This window comes from Daucus carota, chromosome 3 (genome assembly GCF_001625215.2).
Source record: "Daucus carota subsp. sativus chromosome 3, DH1 v3.0, whole genome shotgun sequence".
Taxonomy (NCBI): domain Eukaryota; kingdom Viridiplantae; phylum Streptophyta; class Magnoliopsida; order Apiales; family Apiaceae; genus Daucus; species Daucus carota.
Window position 1 is genome coordinate 40,718,575 of NC_030383.2, and position 15,314 is coordinate 40,733,888.

Genomic DNA, 15,314 nt, shown 5'->3' on the forward strand with positions numbered 1-15,314 from the left:
CAAGCTATCACTTCTAGCATTTCCAAAGACGTTGGTTAAATTAGATCTATAATACATTATGTAAAATTTGCCGAACCTGTAAGACATTGTGCTTCAATGGTATTAGTTATATTGGTCGGTTATAATTTAAAAATAGTATGTTATTAATATTTAGATTGTTATAAATTGAATATATTAGTTTAATATGGTAATAAATAATATGTAATCAGTGGGAAGGAGGAAAATAAATTATGGGAGATGACATGAAATTCGCTACAGATTCTGTAGCGGATCGACAAATATAGTCATCTATAGGGGATGGCTATAATTATACACAAAGGGTTGCTGTGATTGCAGTTCTATTTTTTGTGAACATTGGTTATAAAATTTAATTTTGGAAAGCCACGTGGACTTTTAGCTAAGGGCTTATGAGAGTTGGAGATGCTCTTAGAAGCAATCGAAAGCTGTTTTTTCCTTACATTTCAGCTTCTATAAAAAAAAATTCATCAAAAATATTAAAATTTTACAGAATAGCTCAAGCTATATATAATATATACATTAAGAGGGGTGTATTGAATTGTGATTTCAAAACATTTTTTTTTTTTTGCATTCATGAAATCCGAAGGTATTCGATTGGGATTGTTTGAAATCCATTAAAATCTTGAGGTATTCAATTGGGATTTTAAATTATGGTACAAAATCTCGTGATATTCAATTGGGATTTTAAATTATGCTATAAAATCTGATGGTATTCAATTGGGATTGTTTAAAATCCATTAAAATCAGATGATATTTAAATGCTGATGAATTTTTTTGGATTTCATAAAATGATGGATTTTGTGGCATTTTTCAGTGTATTTTAAATTTTTTGAAATCCCATCAAAATCAATGGGATTTTGAAGCATTGTGCTTAAATCCTATCAACTCCACGACATTTTATCAAGAATCCGCATAAAATCAAAATCGCATACAATCCATTAAAATCTATAAATTAAAAACAATTTATTAAAATCCCAATCGAATACACCCTGATTATTATCTGATTTCTAAAACAACATTTCTGCAAAGGGTATAGTGACTCCCAACCGGATAAGTATTCTGATTATTTTAATTGTGATTCATATTTTAACTGAATGAATATGGAAAGCAATTCTTGTTTTTGGTAATTAAAGGTGATTGAAAATACAGGAATAATAATTAAATATAGAAGAATTGTATTAATAGTGTTATTCCTAAGAATCCAACTAACATGCAAACATGTGCACAGATTGCCATCCATTTCAACTTGTCTGGGTTCTACCCTCTCTGTTCTCCAGTTAAAGTAGGGTATTTTTGGAGAAAACAAATCTAAATCAAAACTCAAATCTAAATCCAATCTAACGCATATGAATTATTATAACTAACTTCCATCGTTAACTGAAAATCTTTTCAAATTCTAACAATGCCAGGGGAAACAGGACGGTCCTCAACTACATACGAATAAGACCCATAAACCGATTTTGACTAGGACCCGTGAACTTCAGGACGTCCCCGTGATAGAACTAGTTGATTTGGTGACTAAAATTATTTTGATAACAATTTCAGGTTAATCTTAATTCGCACAATTTCAGTTTGATCTTATAATTCGCTTTGATTTTTATAGTATAGCACGTATTGAGCATAAACAAGAGTAATCTGAAGTTTAAACCAACATTCTCAATTCCCTTGTAGTATTTCTTTCACAAACCAAGGCATTGAGCTCCAGAAAGGCCACAGAACCATAATACCAACCATATGCTGTCTAGAAGGGCGTCGAAATGCAATCAAGGCTTTGATTCACAGCTGAGAAGGGCGTCGAAATCAAGCAAGGCATTCGAAGCCTCTGCAGATGCACAGCCAAATGATGAACAACATAACACACAAAATGAAATCCAGTGACAACACCATCCAAACATGTTTTCTCCACACCCTCTTCGCCTTATCGTCATCAAATAGGCCATTCTTATTGTGACTACCGAAACTACCACCAAGAAAATCATGATGCTCACACGACACATCCACCTTACTTTCCTTTGGCGCGCCACCACTCTTCTTTTTATTTTTGTTGGCACCTGTAAAATGCCCCAAAAATCTCTTCTTCGCGGATCCTCCTAACAGAGGAGTCGATCCATTTCTCACCGACCCATCATCAGCACCTGTTTTACCAGCACTCGGTGGAACCACATCCAAATCTGAATGCGGTTCCAACAATTGATGAAAAACAGGACTAAAGTCCCCCTGGAAACAATGAGAGCTGATAGGTGTCAAACGTTTCACAGGATTTCGATCAAGAATGAGATTAAATGAATCCGCTACACTATTCAGAAACAAAAAACACGATGGCCTGTCGAGATTTTCATCAAATATAGCAAAGTACGTATAAGGCCTTTCGAATATGAACATATAGGTCCTGTTGTGGACAGAATGATAGAAATCAGAGTGCAATTCAGGGGCTTTTTCAAGACACTTGAGGGCTACAGAGCCAAGATCAGCATCCTTTGAATTAAATTCCGCGAGAATCGTGGTTTCTTTAGCAATGCAGGCATAATATATCATATCTGGATCCAGGTTGCTCCCCATCCCGGAAAATCAAGAATCAATCAACCCTCCTAACAATGCAACACCGCCTTCCTATATCTCGAAAACTCGATATTTAAACGGTTGCATGCAGTCTTGACAAGGATAGGGAATTTCTCTGAAGAGTAGCTGAAAGTTATTATCGTTTCCTGGAGAAGAAAGTTGCAAACAAGGGGTCACGGCCGGCCCAGGTATAGATAACAAGCACAAAATAATAATATAAACTCATTGATGCTGGCTCGGCTGTATTTTAATATATGTTCTTGCAGGCTCATATTATTAAATTTAGTATAATTGATTATTTTGAGCTTTTCTTTTCTTATCTGCATCTTTCAAGTGGTAAGCTCTTTATATTCTGGTTACTACAACCTTCAAGAATCTAAACAAAAACTCATCTTCAATGCGCTAACAATTGAGGACCATTCACTTCGTAAACTAAAACAGTACCATAAAAATGTTGCATCAGTTGTTCAAAGGATAAACCATGTGTCGTATAAAGAGCTAATCTGGACTAGAACTTTCATGTTACCCAGGGTTCTATGGCTACTTATTTGTCGGTGCAGAATTTTACTGCATCCAAGTAAAAGCAATAAAAAGATGGTATAAAATGCCGCTTATACATCCTACACTCTCAAAAGCTGAAAACTATATAGGAATTTACAATAACAATTTTCAAAAGCTGAAAATCAAAGGTTATAGTTTTGGAAGATGCATAGCATAAGCTTTGTTACTACCTAGGTGACTAAGTATAGCGAGAACGACCCACCCAACATCCGTTAGCCAAAGTGGGAAGTCATTTTGCAGCAACATTGCAACGAGGATTCTCTATGGGACAACTGAAAGGAACTGTACATACTCTTTCTGCCTCGCTTGGGTAATCACCCAACATAAGGAGGATCCAAGAATACCCACTCAAAAACTTGCTCATATTTTACAGCAGCATTGTCCCATGAGGAATTACGCTCCATTCCTCTTTTCACCAGACCGTCCCATGAATCTTTGTGATCTCTGTAAGTTGCAACGGCAGTTCTCAATGCCTGCAAATGATCATAAATTAACAATCAATACAAGTGTAAAAGAAATTTAATAAATCAAAGAGTAGCAATTTGGCAAAAATAATAATATTTAAGTTGGTAAGCTCAGTAATTAGTCAAGCCCAGTATTGCCTCCAAGTTCCTACCAGACCACAAAACAAAGTCAACAGACATGGAACCATGCTTGAGTGTAGGCAAACAGTTTGTTAAGTTAATACAATCATAGAAAATACACGGTGTTCTTTTTGCCAGTTTTATGAATTTAAACAATTTAATAATCAATAAAGTTCTGGCACCACCACTTATAGTGAAGTGTGAAGCTGCTATAAAATTTAATTAGAGAAGGTTTAATTTACACATCGTGACTTCAATAAAGGTGTGCTGTAATTTTCAGCATAGATCTTCTTGCTCCTTGTTGCTGCCAACATTACTAATTCCATTTAACAGTAATTTAATAATTTAGGACTTTCCAATAATTATATATAGGGTCGTGCTCTATGGAGAACACGTTTTAGCCTGAGAATACGGAGAAAACTATTGTTTTCTTGCAGAACAATACAACATTGAAAATGTGAATATCTATGAAAAATTGTTCTGCCATTTTTTAGAAAAATGCAGAACAATTGTTCTCACTGTTCTCACATATTAATTGGTCTCACCTCAATCACTATCATTATATATATATGTCATAACTTACAGAAAAGTACATCTGATTAAATACTAAACTGCCAATTTATATAATCCACTTAACTGGTCTTCCATACTTCCAGTACCAAAGTCACTAGTTGCTATATGAATTTATTACCCAACTCTACAATCGATTCCCTATGCTAACCATATCGATAGTTATGCACGGTACCTATATGCTGGGGGTCAAACAGTTTTGCTTTTAATATAATGTGAAAATTAGAGAATGAATGGAAGTGTACCGCTATCATACTTTCCCTTGTGAGCGGAGTAAATGCCCACCTATTGAAAGAAAAGTAAATAACATTAGATACATACAAAATGATGTTGTCTCGCAAACAACTTTGTAAAAACAATGAAGGCAAAGCTAGAATACATTAACTGTTACTAATTGTTCAAGAATTAAATACCAGTAGCTAACATATACACATACCCAGTGCCTTCACCTCTTCCATCTAGAGCATAAGGATTGAAAGTCTGCACTGTGTCCTATATGAAAGTAAACAATGAATGGTACAGTGCCCAGGCAAATATCAATAATAGAATCTGTTCGAATGGTAGACTTACTCTAAGTCCTCCAGTGGCATGTACTACTGGGACAGTGCCATATCTCATTGCGTACAACTGATTTAAACCACATGGCTCAAATCTTGATGGCATCAATAGTATATCACAGCTGCAAATATCAGAAAGTTATATGTGTGCAATTGGAGATGTCCTTATGTAATAAGTAATACTTTACAATTTATTTACCCTGCTGTTATACGATGAGAAATGGGAACATTGAATCCAACCCATCCCCTAAATTTTTCTTTGAACGATGACTCAGCAGCTCTCATCCATTCTTCATATTGTTTCTCGCCAGATCCGAGCATTACCTAAAAAAAATTACTATAATTACACAGAGTGTCTGGCAAGGTTTACAGAGAATATTAGAATAGACTAGAACTTTGAGTGGTTAGCAAGCAAGTGATGATGATAGAAAAAATAGATGGAATCTAGGAGTGGAAAATTAACTAGAGGAAATGGCCTAGCAGTTCACTTTTAGAAGTCTTTGGCTGATGATTAAATCCATCAATATTACTTGCAAGAACTTTAAAACCTTACTTGTTCTCACTGCAAGATATACAACTTTATATACTAATATATGTATATAAATATATATACGGAGTTGTTGGTCCATGGACGATGTCTGCCCCTGGACTAGAATCAATAATTAAACCTCCTCCACCCAATATAGTAGATAATGGATGGTCACAATCATGGCTTTCATCACACCCGCTGCAAGTATCAACAGCGCAGTGCTTGATTTCATATAACCTGTAGAATGGTTTCTGTTCGTAAAACTCAGCGGAAGGACTATCATTTATAAAACTAATGGCAACCCCATAACTTCCGCTGGTTTCATAAGTGGCAGGATACATGCTTCTGCGGTGCAGAAACAAACCTTCCACGAGAATACCTGCAGAAGTCTTAATGGAGAAGCCAAGATCATGATTGTATTTAGTCTAAATTGTATAATCCACTGGAGGGAGGCTTAGTTACCTAATTTGTGGTACAGGCAAACATCGTCCCTTTACAGAAAAAGTACTTGCTAAAGATAAATTTATATGGATCTCCCGAAAACAAAGGGCTCTATATATATTAACATGAACAATAAAACTATTTTTGTTTAGAAACTATTACTTATTTTTGGCCTTTGTTGCATGGGTGAATATACAGTACATTAGACTGACTCCCTTTACCACATCCGTCATATAAGTTTGAGCCCTTGGTCAAGATAATATAGTGGTATTATTGACAAGTGAATTTGCGGCATGACTTGGGATATGGCCATAAGTATATATGGACCATGGACATGAAGATTAATATATGCAAATAAAATTATTGCTAGATCAATCTAAACTCAGGATTGATCCTATAGTAAGGTCAATAGAAAAGCCTTTTTGTAATATATATATATATATATATATATATATATATATATATATATATATATATATATATATATAGGCAAGTGCTCAAATACAAACTCCTTAGTGTACAAACGTACAAACAATCACTAAATGACTTGAACACAATCACTAAATGATTGAACATAATCACTAAATCTACCAGGAGGGTCTGATGGAGAGATAAGGGGAGGGGAGCACTTACGGGGCGGCATAGCCGAGTGGTGGTGCAGCACGGCCGGCGGCAGCCGCGACGCCGGCGCAAGGGCAGTGCTAGAAACACGATTGAGGGATAGAGACACGATTGAGGGAGATGAGAAAAGCAGTGGTGAATGTGTGTGTTTGTGTGTGTATAGCACTAATCAGTGAGGGAACAACCAGAGAGAGAGAGCCGCTAGCAGTGGTGGTGGTGGTTGGTGGTGGTGGGTGGTGATAGGTGGTGGGTGGTGGTGAGAGAGAGAGAGGCGCTGGACAGTGGTGGTTGGTGGTGGATGGTGGAGAGAGAGAGAGAGAGTGGCGCTGGGCAGTCGTGGTGGTGGTGGGTGGGGTGGTCGTGGTGGTGGTGATTGGAGGTGATTGTGGTGGCGGTGGTGATGAATGTATGTATTTGTTAAATTAAAATATGCTAATCACTGAATATTATTGTTATAAGACTTAATTATCAAAAAAACTATTAAACTTATGTGATTTTTTCATTTTAACCATAAAACTGTTTTTGTTGCAGAATAATGCAACTAAGTATACAAAATCAATTTAACATAACCCAATTTTGATGAATCTCTAACCATGGTTATTTCATAGCTGACATGAATGCCGCATACAGCACAACACATCAATTGTTTTTATTTAATTTTAAAATTTTACACAATACATACATAAAAAGTCAGTTATATTTACATTTTCTTTTTGTGTATAAAAATTCAAGTGATAAATTTTTATTTAGAAAAAATAATAAAATAATTTATGAAACTAATTTTTTTTTAGAAGTATTACAATGCATGTCAAACTCTCGTTATCAGATCACCAAAATATTGCAAACTACCACAATTTTTTAATAATGCTAAAAAGAATAATATAGTGTTAATAATCAAATCTGAATCTAACATCAATGACAAATAAAATCCGAACCTAACATCAGTGACAAAAAAATCATAGTTTAGTGCTAAGTTTCTAAATACACAATAAGTTCGGTGGCGAAAAAATCTTTTTTTTTCTTAAATAAAATTATCAATTCGATATAAATTAATATAAATCGCATGATAAATAATCGATATACAGTACCTGATAGACGGTGGTTTCAAAAAATCACACTAACATCGTCGGCTTCGAACATAAATTTTAGTACGCTCTGTGTTTGTGTAGATTATGAATTAGGATTTTGACCCTTAATGAGATAGTAAAAGTATTAATAAGACCCATGTACTAAATAATTTAATTAATAACTTGATAATATATATGGCACTCATCTTAATTTTAACTTAACCATGGTTATGAACTAGTGAGATTGGGTTTTTAGAATAAAGTTTTTCAAAGTTACTTGCATTATCCTGCAACAAATATACTATTGTGGTTTAATTGAAAAAAGCATGATAGTTATATAGTTTTTTTGGTAATTAAGTCTTGTTATAATCACTGGTTTGTACGTTTGTACAGTAAGGAGTTTGTACTGGAGTAAGACCCTATATATATATATATAGGGATAGGATCAAATAAAAACTTTTTTAAGTTACAAACTTACAAACTTTTTTTTATTCTCCCATCGTGTTAATACTTAGTTATATAAAGTATCCATGTTGAAAATTCTTCAAAAAACATCACAATTTTTAAAAATAACGCATAAATAAATCGCGTTTTCAACACATTTATAACTGGGGTTCAACATCGGGTGTTGAACACTAATTATCATTGTGTTGAATATATCTAAAAAGATGTTTAAACTATACCTCTGGCGTTTGGGTAGGGTCTAGAAACATAAATATTAGTTATATAACATGTTTACCTTAGTTCTTACATTTAAAAATTGGTTTATGTACTTCTCCACTACTATTTATATCGATGTTCAACAAAATATGTTAAAAAAATGTTGAACTCAAGTTATATATGTGTTGAACAAAAAAAGTTTGCAAGTTTGTAAGTTTGTACCAGAACCCTCCCCTATATATATATATATATATATATATATATATATATATATATATATATATATATATATGAAGTCTTACTCTACTACACACTCCCTTATTGTACAAACTAAAAACCAAGCTATAATAGTGTGTTGGCCTTGGGAGTCACATTAAACACGTATATGGCCTTCAAAGTCACGATCGCCGGAAAAGGCCCTAAGTGTCACATCAAAACGGAAACCAAACTTGCGCTAAACACAAAACGCAACTTTGGTTGACGTTTTAACCTTTTTTAATGGAGAACGCAACTTTGAGTTGTGTTTTACCTCCTAAACGCAACTTAAAGTTTTGCGTTTTGAATTTTTTTAAGGATTAGTTTAAATTCAATTATAAATAAATCATTCTAAAACCCAAATATGAACCCTAAAATATTAAAAACTATATATTTTAAGATTAATTTTTTAATCTGGTTCCTCGGCAAGCCTCGAATTAATAAGGGTTTAGGGCCTTAAACCCTAACCCTCAATCCTAAACCCTAACCGTCAGTCAATTTAATTTCAAGTATAAATAAATCATTCTAAAACCCAAATGTGAACCCTAAAATGTTGACTGTTATTTTATGTTCCAATATTCACTTTATTACACTGGTTCCTCGACTTGGCCTCACAGCCCTAAAGCCTCGAATTAATTAGGGTTTAGGATCGAGGGTTTAGGGTCTCTATCAATTTAATTTCAATTTAATTTCAAGTATAAAAAAATCATTCTAAAACCCAAATATGAACCCTAAAAATGTTAAAATTGTTAATTTCAAGTATTGTTTTATAAATAAATACCTAAGACGTAACTCCATGTTACGTTTCTAGTCACCAAAACGTAACATAGTGTTACGTTTCTGCTTATTTGAAAAATGAAAACGATAAAACATGACTTCGTGTTGCGTTTTAGTGAAAAATGTAAAACTCAACTTGAACTTGTGTTTTGAAGTGACGACCATTTTTCTAGACGGCCATTTTCCTAAACAGTGACATTTGGGGCATTATGTACTCAAATTATGACTCGGGGGCCTTCTCTCGCTATAATATCACTTAATTCTACAGCGAATATCACTAAATTCTACATCTCTCCCTCCACCCCCACCCCCACCCCCACCCCCACCTCGATCTCAGCCACCGCCACCCCTACCGCCGCGCGCCATCTCAACCTCTATCTCCGCCATCTCAACCTCCACCTTTGTCATACCTCCACCATCTCAACCCCACCTCTGCCATAACCCCACCTTTGTCATCTCAACCCCACCCCAGCCCAATCTCAGCCCCCAACTCTACCGCCCCGCCCCTGCCGTGCCCTGCCCCCTCCATGCTCCCACCCTTCCATGTCACCCCCCCCCCCCCCCACTATCTCCACCAGAATCGATCATCATCACCACCAGAATCAATAACAAGCACAAATTTAGAGATCTCACTAATTTCTGTAGTTTTTCACCAATTTTTGCAACAAGGATCACTAATTTCTAAAGTGAATATCACTAATTGTATTGGAAAGGAAGAGGGGGCAATGGCGGTGGTAGTGGGGAACAAAACATGGGCGGTGGATGAAAATGGCAGGCGGTAGTCGGGGTGGATGAAGAAAGCAACGTGATATGGAGGATTGGAGATAGATGGCAGTGACAATAACGCTAGACGAAGATGATGGGCAGAGGTGGGTGGAAAGTGGGGTTGGTGGATATAAAACAAGGAGTTTCTAGTTTCTATTTAGTGTTTGGTTTCTATCTGTTCACTTGCGTATATGTGTGTGTGTGTTGGTAGATAGTGGGAATGCCATACGCTGTTGTATGTGTTATTTACACTCCAATGCCACTGTCACTTTACCAAAGGAAAAGTACAAATTTTATGTGCAATTAAAATTTTGCATAGATGTTACATAAATTTACACTAGTAAGGACAAGATATAATCCACTGCCAAAAGAAACAGATCGCTTACGAATTGGATATCATCCTGTAATAGCTCAGGAGTTGCCGACAGTATTATATCAATACCTTTCTGGTAGTCCAGTCTACCAATAAATCCAATCTGCGTGGAATAAAATTAAGTCAATATCAGACTGTCATAATCTACGCATTGAGTAATTGAAAGTTTCCCTCTCACCAATGGACAATCAGGCCTAACTGGAAGACCCAATTCCTTTTGCAACGCCACCTTGCATTGAACCTATATCATATAAATATATTCGTAAGAATAGCACCCATAAAATATACAAATCCTAGAAGACAACCAGTACACTGCAATAAAATGTTTGAAAATGTAAGGAAATTCATGTTTTCATGTACTTTAAGTTACTCTACAGCTATCAACTCAACAAACTTTAGATATGAGATTTAACTAGTAACTACCTTGCCAGAGAGATCTTCAATGGAATAATGTGAAGGAATATTCTCATCATTAGATGGGTTCCATTCAGTTTCATCAATGCCATTTGTGATACCTAATATCAAAACAATCAGATGATCAGTGTGCTCAAGTAACAAACATACAACATATACATCATAAGCATTACATAAACGAATTTTGTACTTCAAAAACACTACATAAATAGCAAACCAACAACACTAAATGAAGTAGATAATACTCAATTACAGTAACAACTAAACTAATACTGAAAGAGCATTCTCTAGAGAATAAATGAAAGACTGGACTTATATATAGATAATTCATACAAATGATAAGGTAAGAACTCTGTTACAATGTATAATATGTATTTATAACCTTTTTTGCTAATAATGTGCCTTCCCTTTAAAACATATACCAGTGATAGAGGATAAGATTAATTTAATTCATGGGGAGAAGGCGACAAAAATATCGCAGAACAAAAGTAACAAAAAGTAAAATGTTGGGAAATAAAGCAAAGCAATAGTCTAGATACCTAGTGCAGTTCACCTACCATTGACAACTACCTTTCGACTATCCAAGAGCTCTTGTAGACCATATCCACCTTCAGGAGTTCTTATCTCCCACGAGTATCCCTGTGATAGAAACATATACATCCAACTTGTTAAAAACCACAAATACTAAGAGTCGTGGAAATTAATTAATTAGGTAAAAGCTTTTAACACTGTGTCCATTCACACGAGAAAACTCTAAATACCATAATATGAACTATACCTCACTAACTGTTAATATCCGATCCGAGGTTACGATAGCACCTTTCAAAACATTGACAGCTTCCCCTGTGTCAAGTGCATGAGTCCTTGCCCATGTGGGAAATACCCATCCCAGTGCTCCATACCACTCAGGAGGGAGTCCCAAATTACTGTAAGTTGCGGCAGGCTCCACCCCCTTCCATTCACAGAAATAACATAAGTATAAAAGTTGCAACAAGCTATCATACCCTTCAGCATGCATACTTAACTACTTATACAGAACAAAACTATGCCAGATGTCTAACTATTGTATATCATGCTTTTAAAATGTTTCGAGCCTTACAATGTAGGGGGGTGGGGGGGAAGGGAAATGAAAAGGGAAGGACTAGCTTGATATAACTCCTGATATTCTATTCTGGTATCATATACCAACTCCACTAGATAACTGTTTATCGCAAATTGCCTTTTCAACAATCACCTAAGAATATTTCAATGTGATAAGGATCCAATTGACTTAGACACACAGATCAAGAGAGAAAATACATTACTATCAGATGAACAATGTAATACGACTACACTTCCCTTATTGACCCCTGCACTATGTATTTTATAAAGATTGCAGTGACTTTTTATTTATATACTGCACATCCCCCAAATAACTTGTGGAGTTTACCATGAACTATGTGCTTACAGCTTCAAGAAATCACAATGATATGAATTACTAATATTGGGATGCAAATCTACCTGGTGTGCAAGATTATGTATTACAAGAATACTACGAGCATCTTTGTAGACTCCATGTGGACGATACTTTGCTGCCAATAGCCTAAAACACATGATAAACATTGATCATGTAAAGTAATTTTAACTTTAAATAAGGAAGAATCCTAGAACATATTTTGAAGAGTTTTCAGATATCCAAGAGGAACCTCAATTTCTCATTTGAGCTAATAATGTAACAGGTAAGAGGTGAGAAGATAATATATAATAAGCAACCACAATGCAAAAAAGAAAACTCTAGAAAAGAGTGCTAAAAAATAACATACACGGGTACAAGTCCTGCATGCCAATCATTAGCAAGGAACAAACAATTTTCGCCATAGGTGAACCCGCCCAAGGGAAGCACCAAGGGAGCCTCACATGCTGCGTGACAAAGTAAAGTGAACCGGAACTGCTTGATGCAAAAAAAGCAAACAAACTGAGTGAGAAAAAAATCACTTCCACAAAAACTCCCAACTTTAGTGCCTAACATATTATTCATACCTGGTTATCACCAAAAGCACCATAAACATCACCGTATGGGGTTCCAGGTCGGTGGTAAGACGGGTGGTCGACAAAGACCTAAAAATTTAAAAAGAAAAAAAAAACCTTGTTGTCAACAACTCATCTAACAGATTACGGGATGATGCTTGTTCTAATATATCTTTAAAATAAAAATTGCATAGGTCATAGTGGTGCATATTAAAAGTGTACCCAATCAACGCCTGATCTGTACTCATGATAAAAAGCAACTTCCTGGACGCCTCCTGAACAAAAAACCTTTGCTCGGCATTCAGTATCAGTTGCTGAAGCATATCTTTTATCTGAAGGTCCGCCATGCTGATATCTAGGAGTCACAACCATTACACGGTGTCCTCGTTCAGCTAATGCTATAGGCAAAGAACCACAAACATCCCCTAAGCCTCCTGTCTTTGAATATGGTGCTGCTTCGGAACTAACAAATACAATATTATAAGTTACCCTGGTGGACAATTTTTCTCCTCCTTCAATGTCAGCTGACACTTGCTCCTTGTCCGCAGCTACAAGATCATAAGAATTATAATGGCATGTGTTAACAGCAATACAAATAGTCCCTCCAAAAAAACAAATGTTCAATACTTTTACATAAACTGTATCATATAAATACCCACGACATTTTGCCAACTCCAATCACATCAAACTGATTACATGCCTCGATGTTCTTTCTCAGCAGACATCTGCTGAGACATCTGATGTAGTTAATATGCTATATCATATCCATGTATCAGTTTGGGAATTTAGCCGCACTTATGTTTGTAATCTCTTTCCGAAGAAACGACATAGAAATCGAGTTATGAATAAGCAGCCACTCATTGTTCTTAGGGTAAGAGGAAACACCTAAAGCCCTTTGAGAGTGCTCAAGTAGTCTCATGGTACCTTTTTCTACAAAGACAAACAAGGTCGGAAGAGGTCCCCTACCCGAGTATTCAAACCCATGGCATTATCAAATGTGAAGCGTATAGCAGATAGACCTTGCCAATATACTAAACTCCAACCTCAAATATATTTTTACTTTCCAAAGAATATATAGCTACCCTTCTATTCAAACTTGATATCATAGTTTCTGGGACCAATTGCCACACTAACAAATCAAAATATTCCCAATTAAACATGCAGACACACAAAAAGGCAACATTTTTAATCCACTATAAAATAAAAACAATAACAATTCAAGAACTTACAGTCAGAATGAGGCATCAAATGAAAGCCCACAACAGACCCAGAAGAATCCCTCTGTGGCCCAAGAAACAAGCCCTTCTTATCATCTTCAACAGCAGAATTAGACCCATCTTGAGACCCAACAGAAGCACTCACCACACTCAAACTCAAAGGCCTAATAAACCCACCAGTGCATTTCTTTCTCTGTTTGAAAATCAAAGGCCTAACTGAGCTCAAACTCAAACCAGAATGATCAGCAGCAGCTACATTCAGAGATGATCTCCAATACAAAATTGAAGATGCACTCAAACTCTCCATGGGAGAAATGAGGGGGTAGAGCCAAGAATACAAAATGAGGACGTAAAGAATCCTCAGAAAAAGAAAAAGGTTGTATCTTTGAATTGAATTTCAAGATTTTTAAAGTGACTTGAACGTGACTCTTTCAGTCAAGCTGGCTTTGTGTTAGAGTGTGTGAGGATAAGAGTTAAGTATCCAAGTACCACTGGATCATGTGAAAGTGCAGAGCCCCAAAACAGATCTCTTGCATATGTACCGTCACATTAATGCTACGTTTGTTAGTATTTTAGATGGATGGATTTGTTTCCGTAAAAAATAAAGTAAATATTCTTTTTTTAGTATATACTCCTACTCCCCCTCCCTCCCGACCAAGTGTTGGGATTCATTTATTTTTAATATATAAAATAGAGATAGTAAAGTAAAATTAGTGTGGAAAAAAAATATGAATAAATAATGGATCTGATTATTTTTGATAAGTTATGAAATTTAAAAAATTAAATATAATACTCCAAAAACGAAATTGTAAAGAAATGGTTGAGACAGAAAGATTCTTTATTTGATAAGAACATAATTTATCACACAAGTCTTCTGCATCATATCTACAATTTTAATTTTAATTAAATTGATGTTCATATTATATTATTAAAATCTGAATATCAAAAAATTAATCAGTTTGGTATTTGGACTATGACTTTTTTAATATATAATATTGGTCTTTTCATTATAAGTTAATATATTTAAATATTTTTTATTAAAACGTATCTTTTCGTATTAAGTTTTAATAAGCTTTTTAACGGGTTTGAATAATTAAAAATTTATTTACCACATTCAATAAATTTATATTAAGTTAAACATGTTTATTGAGTATTTAAAAAAATATCTTAATTTAATATAATTTTATTTTTCAGTAAAGTCAAATTTATATATATGATAAAATAATAAATATCATAAATCATTCGTTCATTACACGACTTATAAACGAGATTATTTCTAAAACATTATTTTATAAATTTTATCAATCTTGGTGTTATTAATATATCAAAATGTAATTAT

General features: G+C 34.9%; 2 protein-coding genes across 2 annotated transcripts; both read right to left on the reverse strand.

Annotated features, from left to right (window-relative positions):
- Window positions 1-1,654: 1,654 nt before the first annotated feature.
- LOC108214092 (phytolongin Phyl2.2) lies at window positions 1,655-2,719 on the reverse strand. Its single transcript, XM_017385887.2, has one exon. The coding sequence runs from the start codon at window positions 2,575-2,577 to the stop codon at window positions 1,819-1,821; it is 759 nt and encodes a 252-aa protein (XP_017241376.1). The 5' UTR covers window positions 2,578-2,719; the 3' UTR covers window positions 1,655-1,818.
- A 436-nt stretch (window positions 2,720-3,155) lies between these two features.
- Window positions 3,156-14,515, reverse strand: LOC108214090 (soluble starch synthase 1, chloroplastic/amyloplastic). The gene is made up of 15 exons (XM_017385882.2): window positions 13,988-14,515; window positions 12,981-13,306; window positions 12,771-12,848; window positions 12,554-12,678; window positions 12,252-12,333; window positions 11,530-11,703; window positions 11,309-11,390; window positions 10,761-10,852; window positions 10,516-10,578; window positions 10,351-10,440; window positions 5,049-5,173; window positions 4,863-4,971; window positions 4,729-4,784; window positions 4,538-4,577; window positions 3,156-3,611 (listed from the first exon to the last, which is right to left on the reverse strand). Exons 1-15 carry the CDS (start codon window positions 14,280-14,282, stop codon window positions 3,453-3,455), a joined length of 1,896 nt encoding a protein of 631 aa, XP_017241371.1. The 5' UTR covers window positions 14,283-14,515; the 3' UTR covers window positions 3,156-3,452.
- Between the last annotated feature and the right edge of the window lie 799 nt (window positions 14,516-15,314).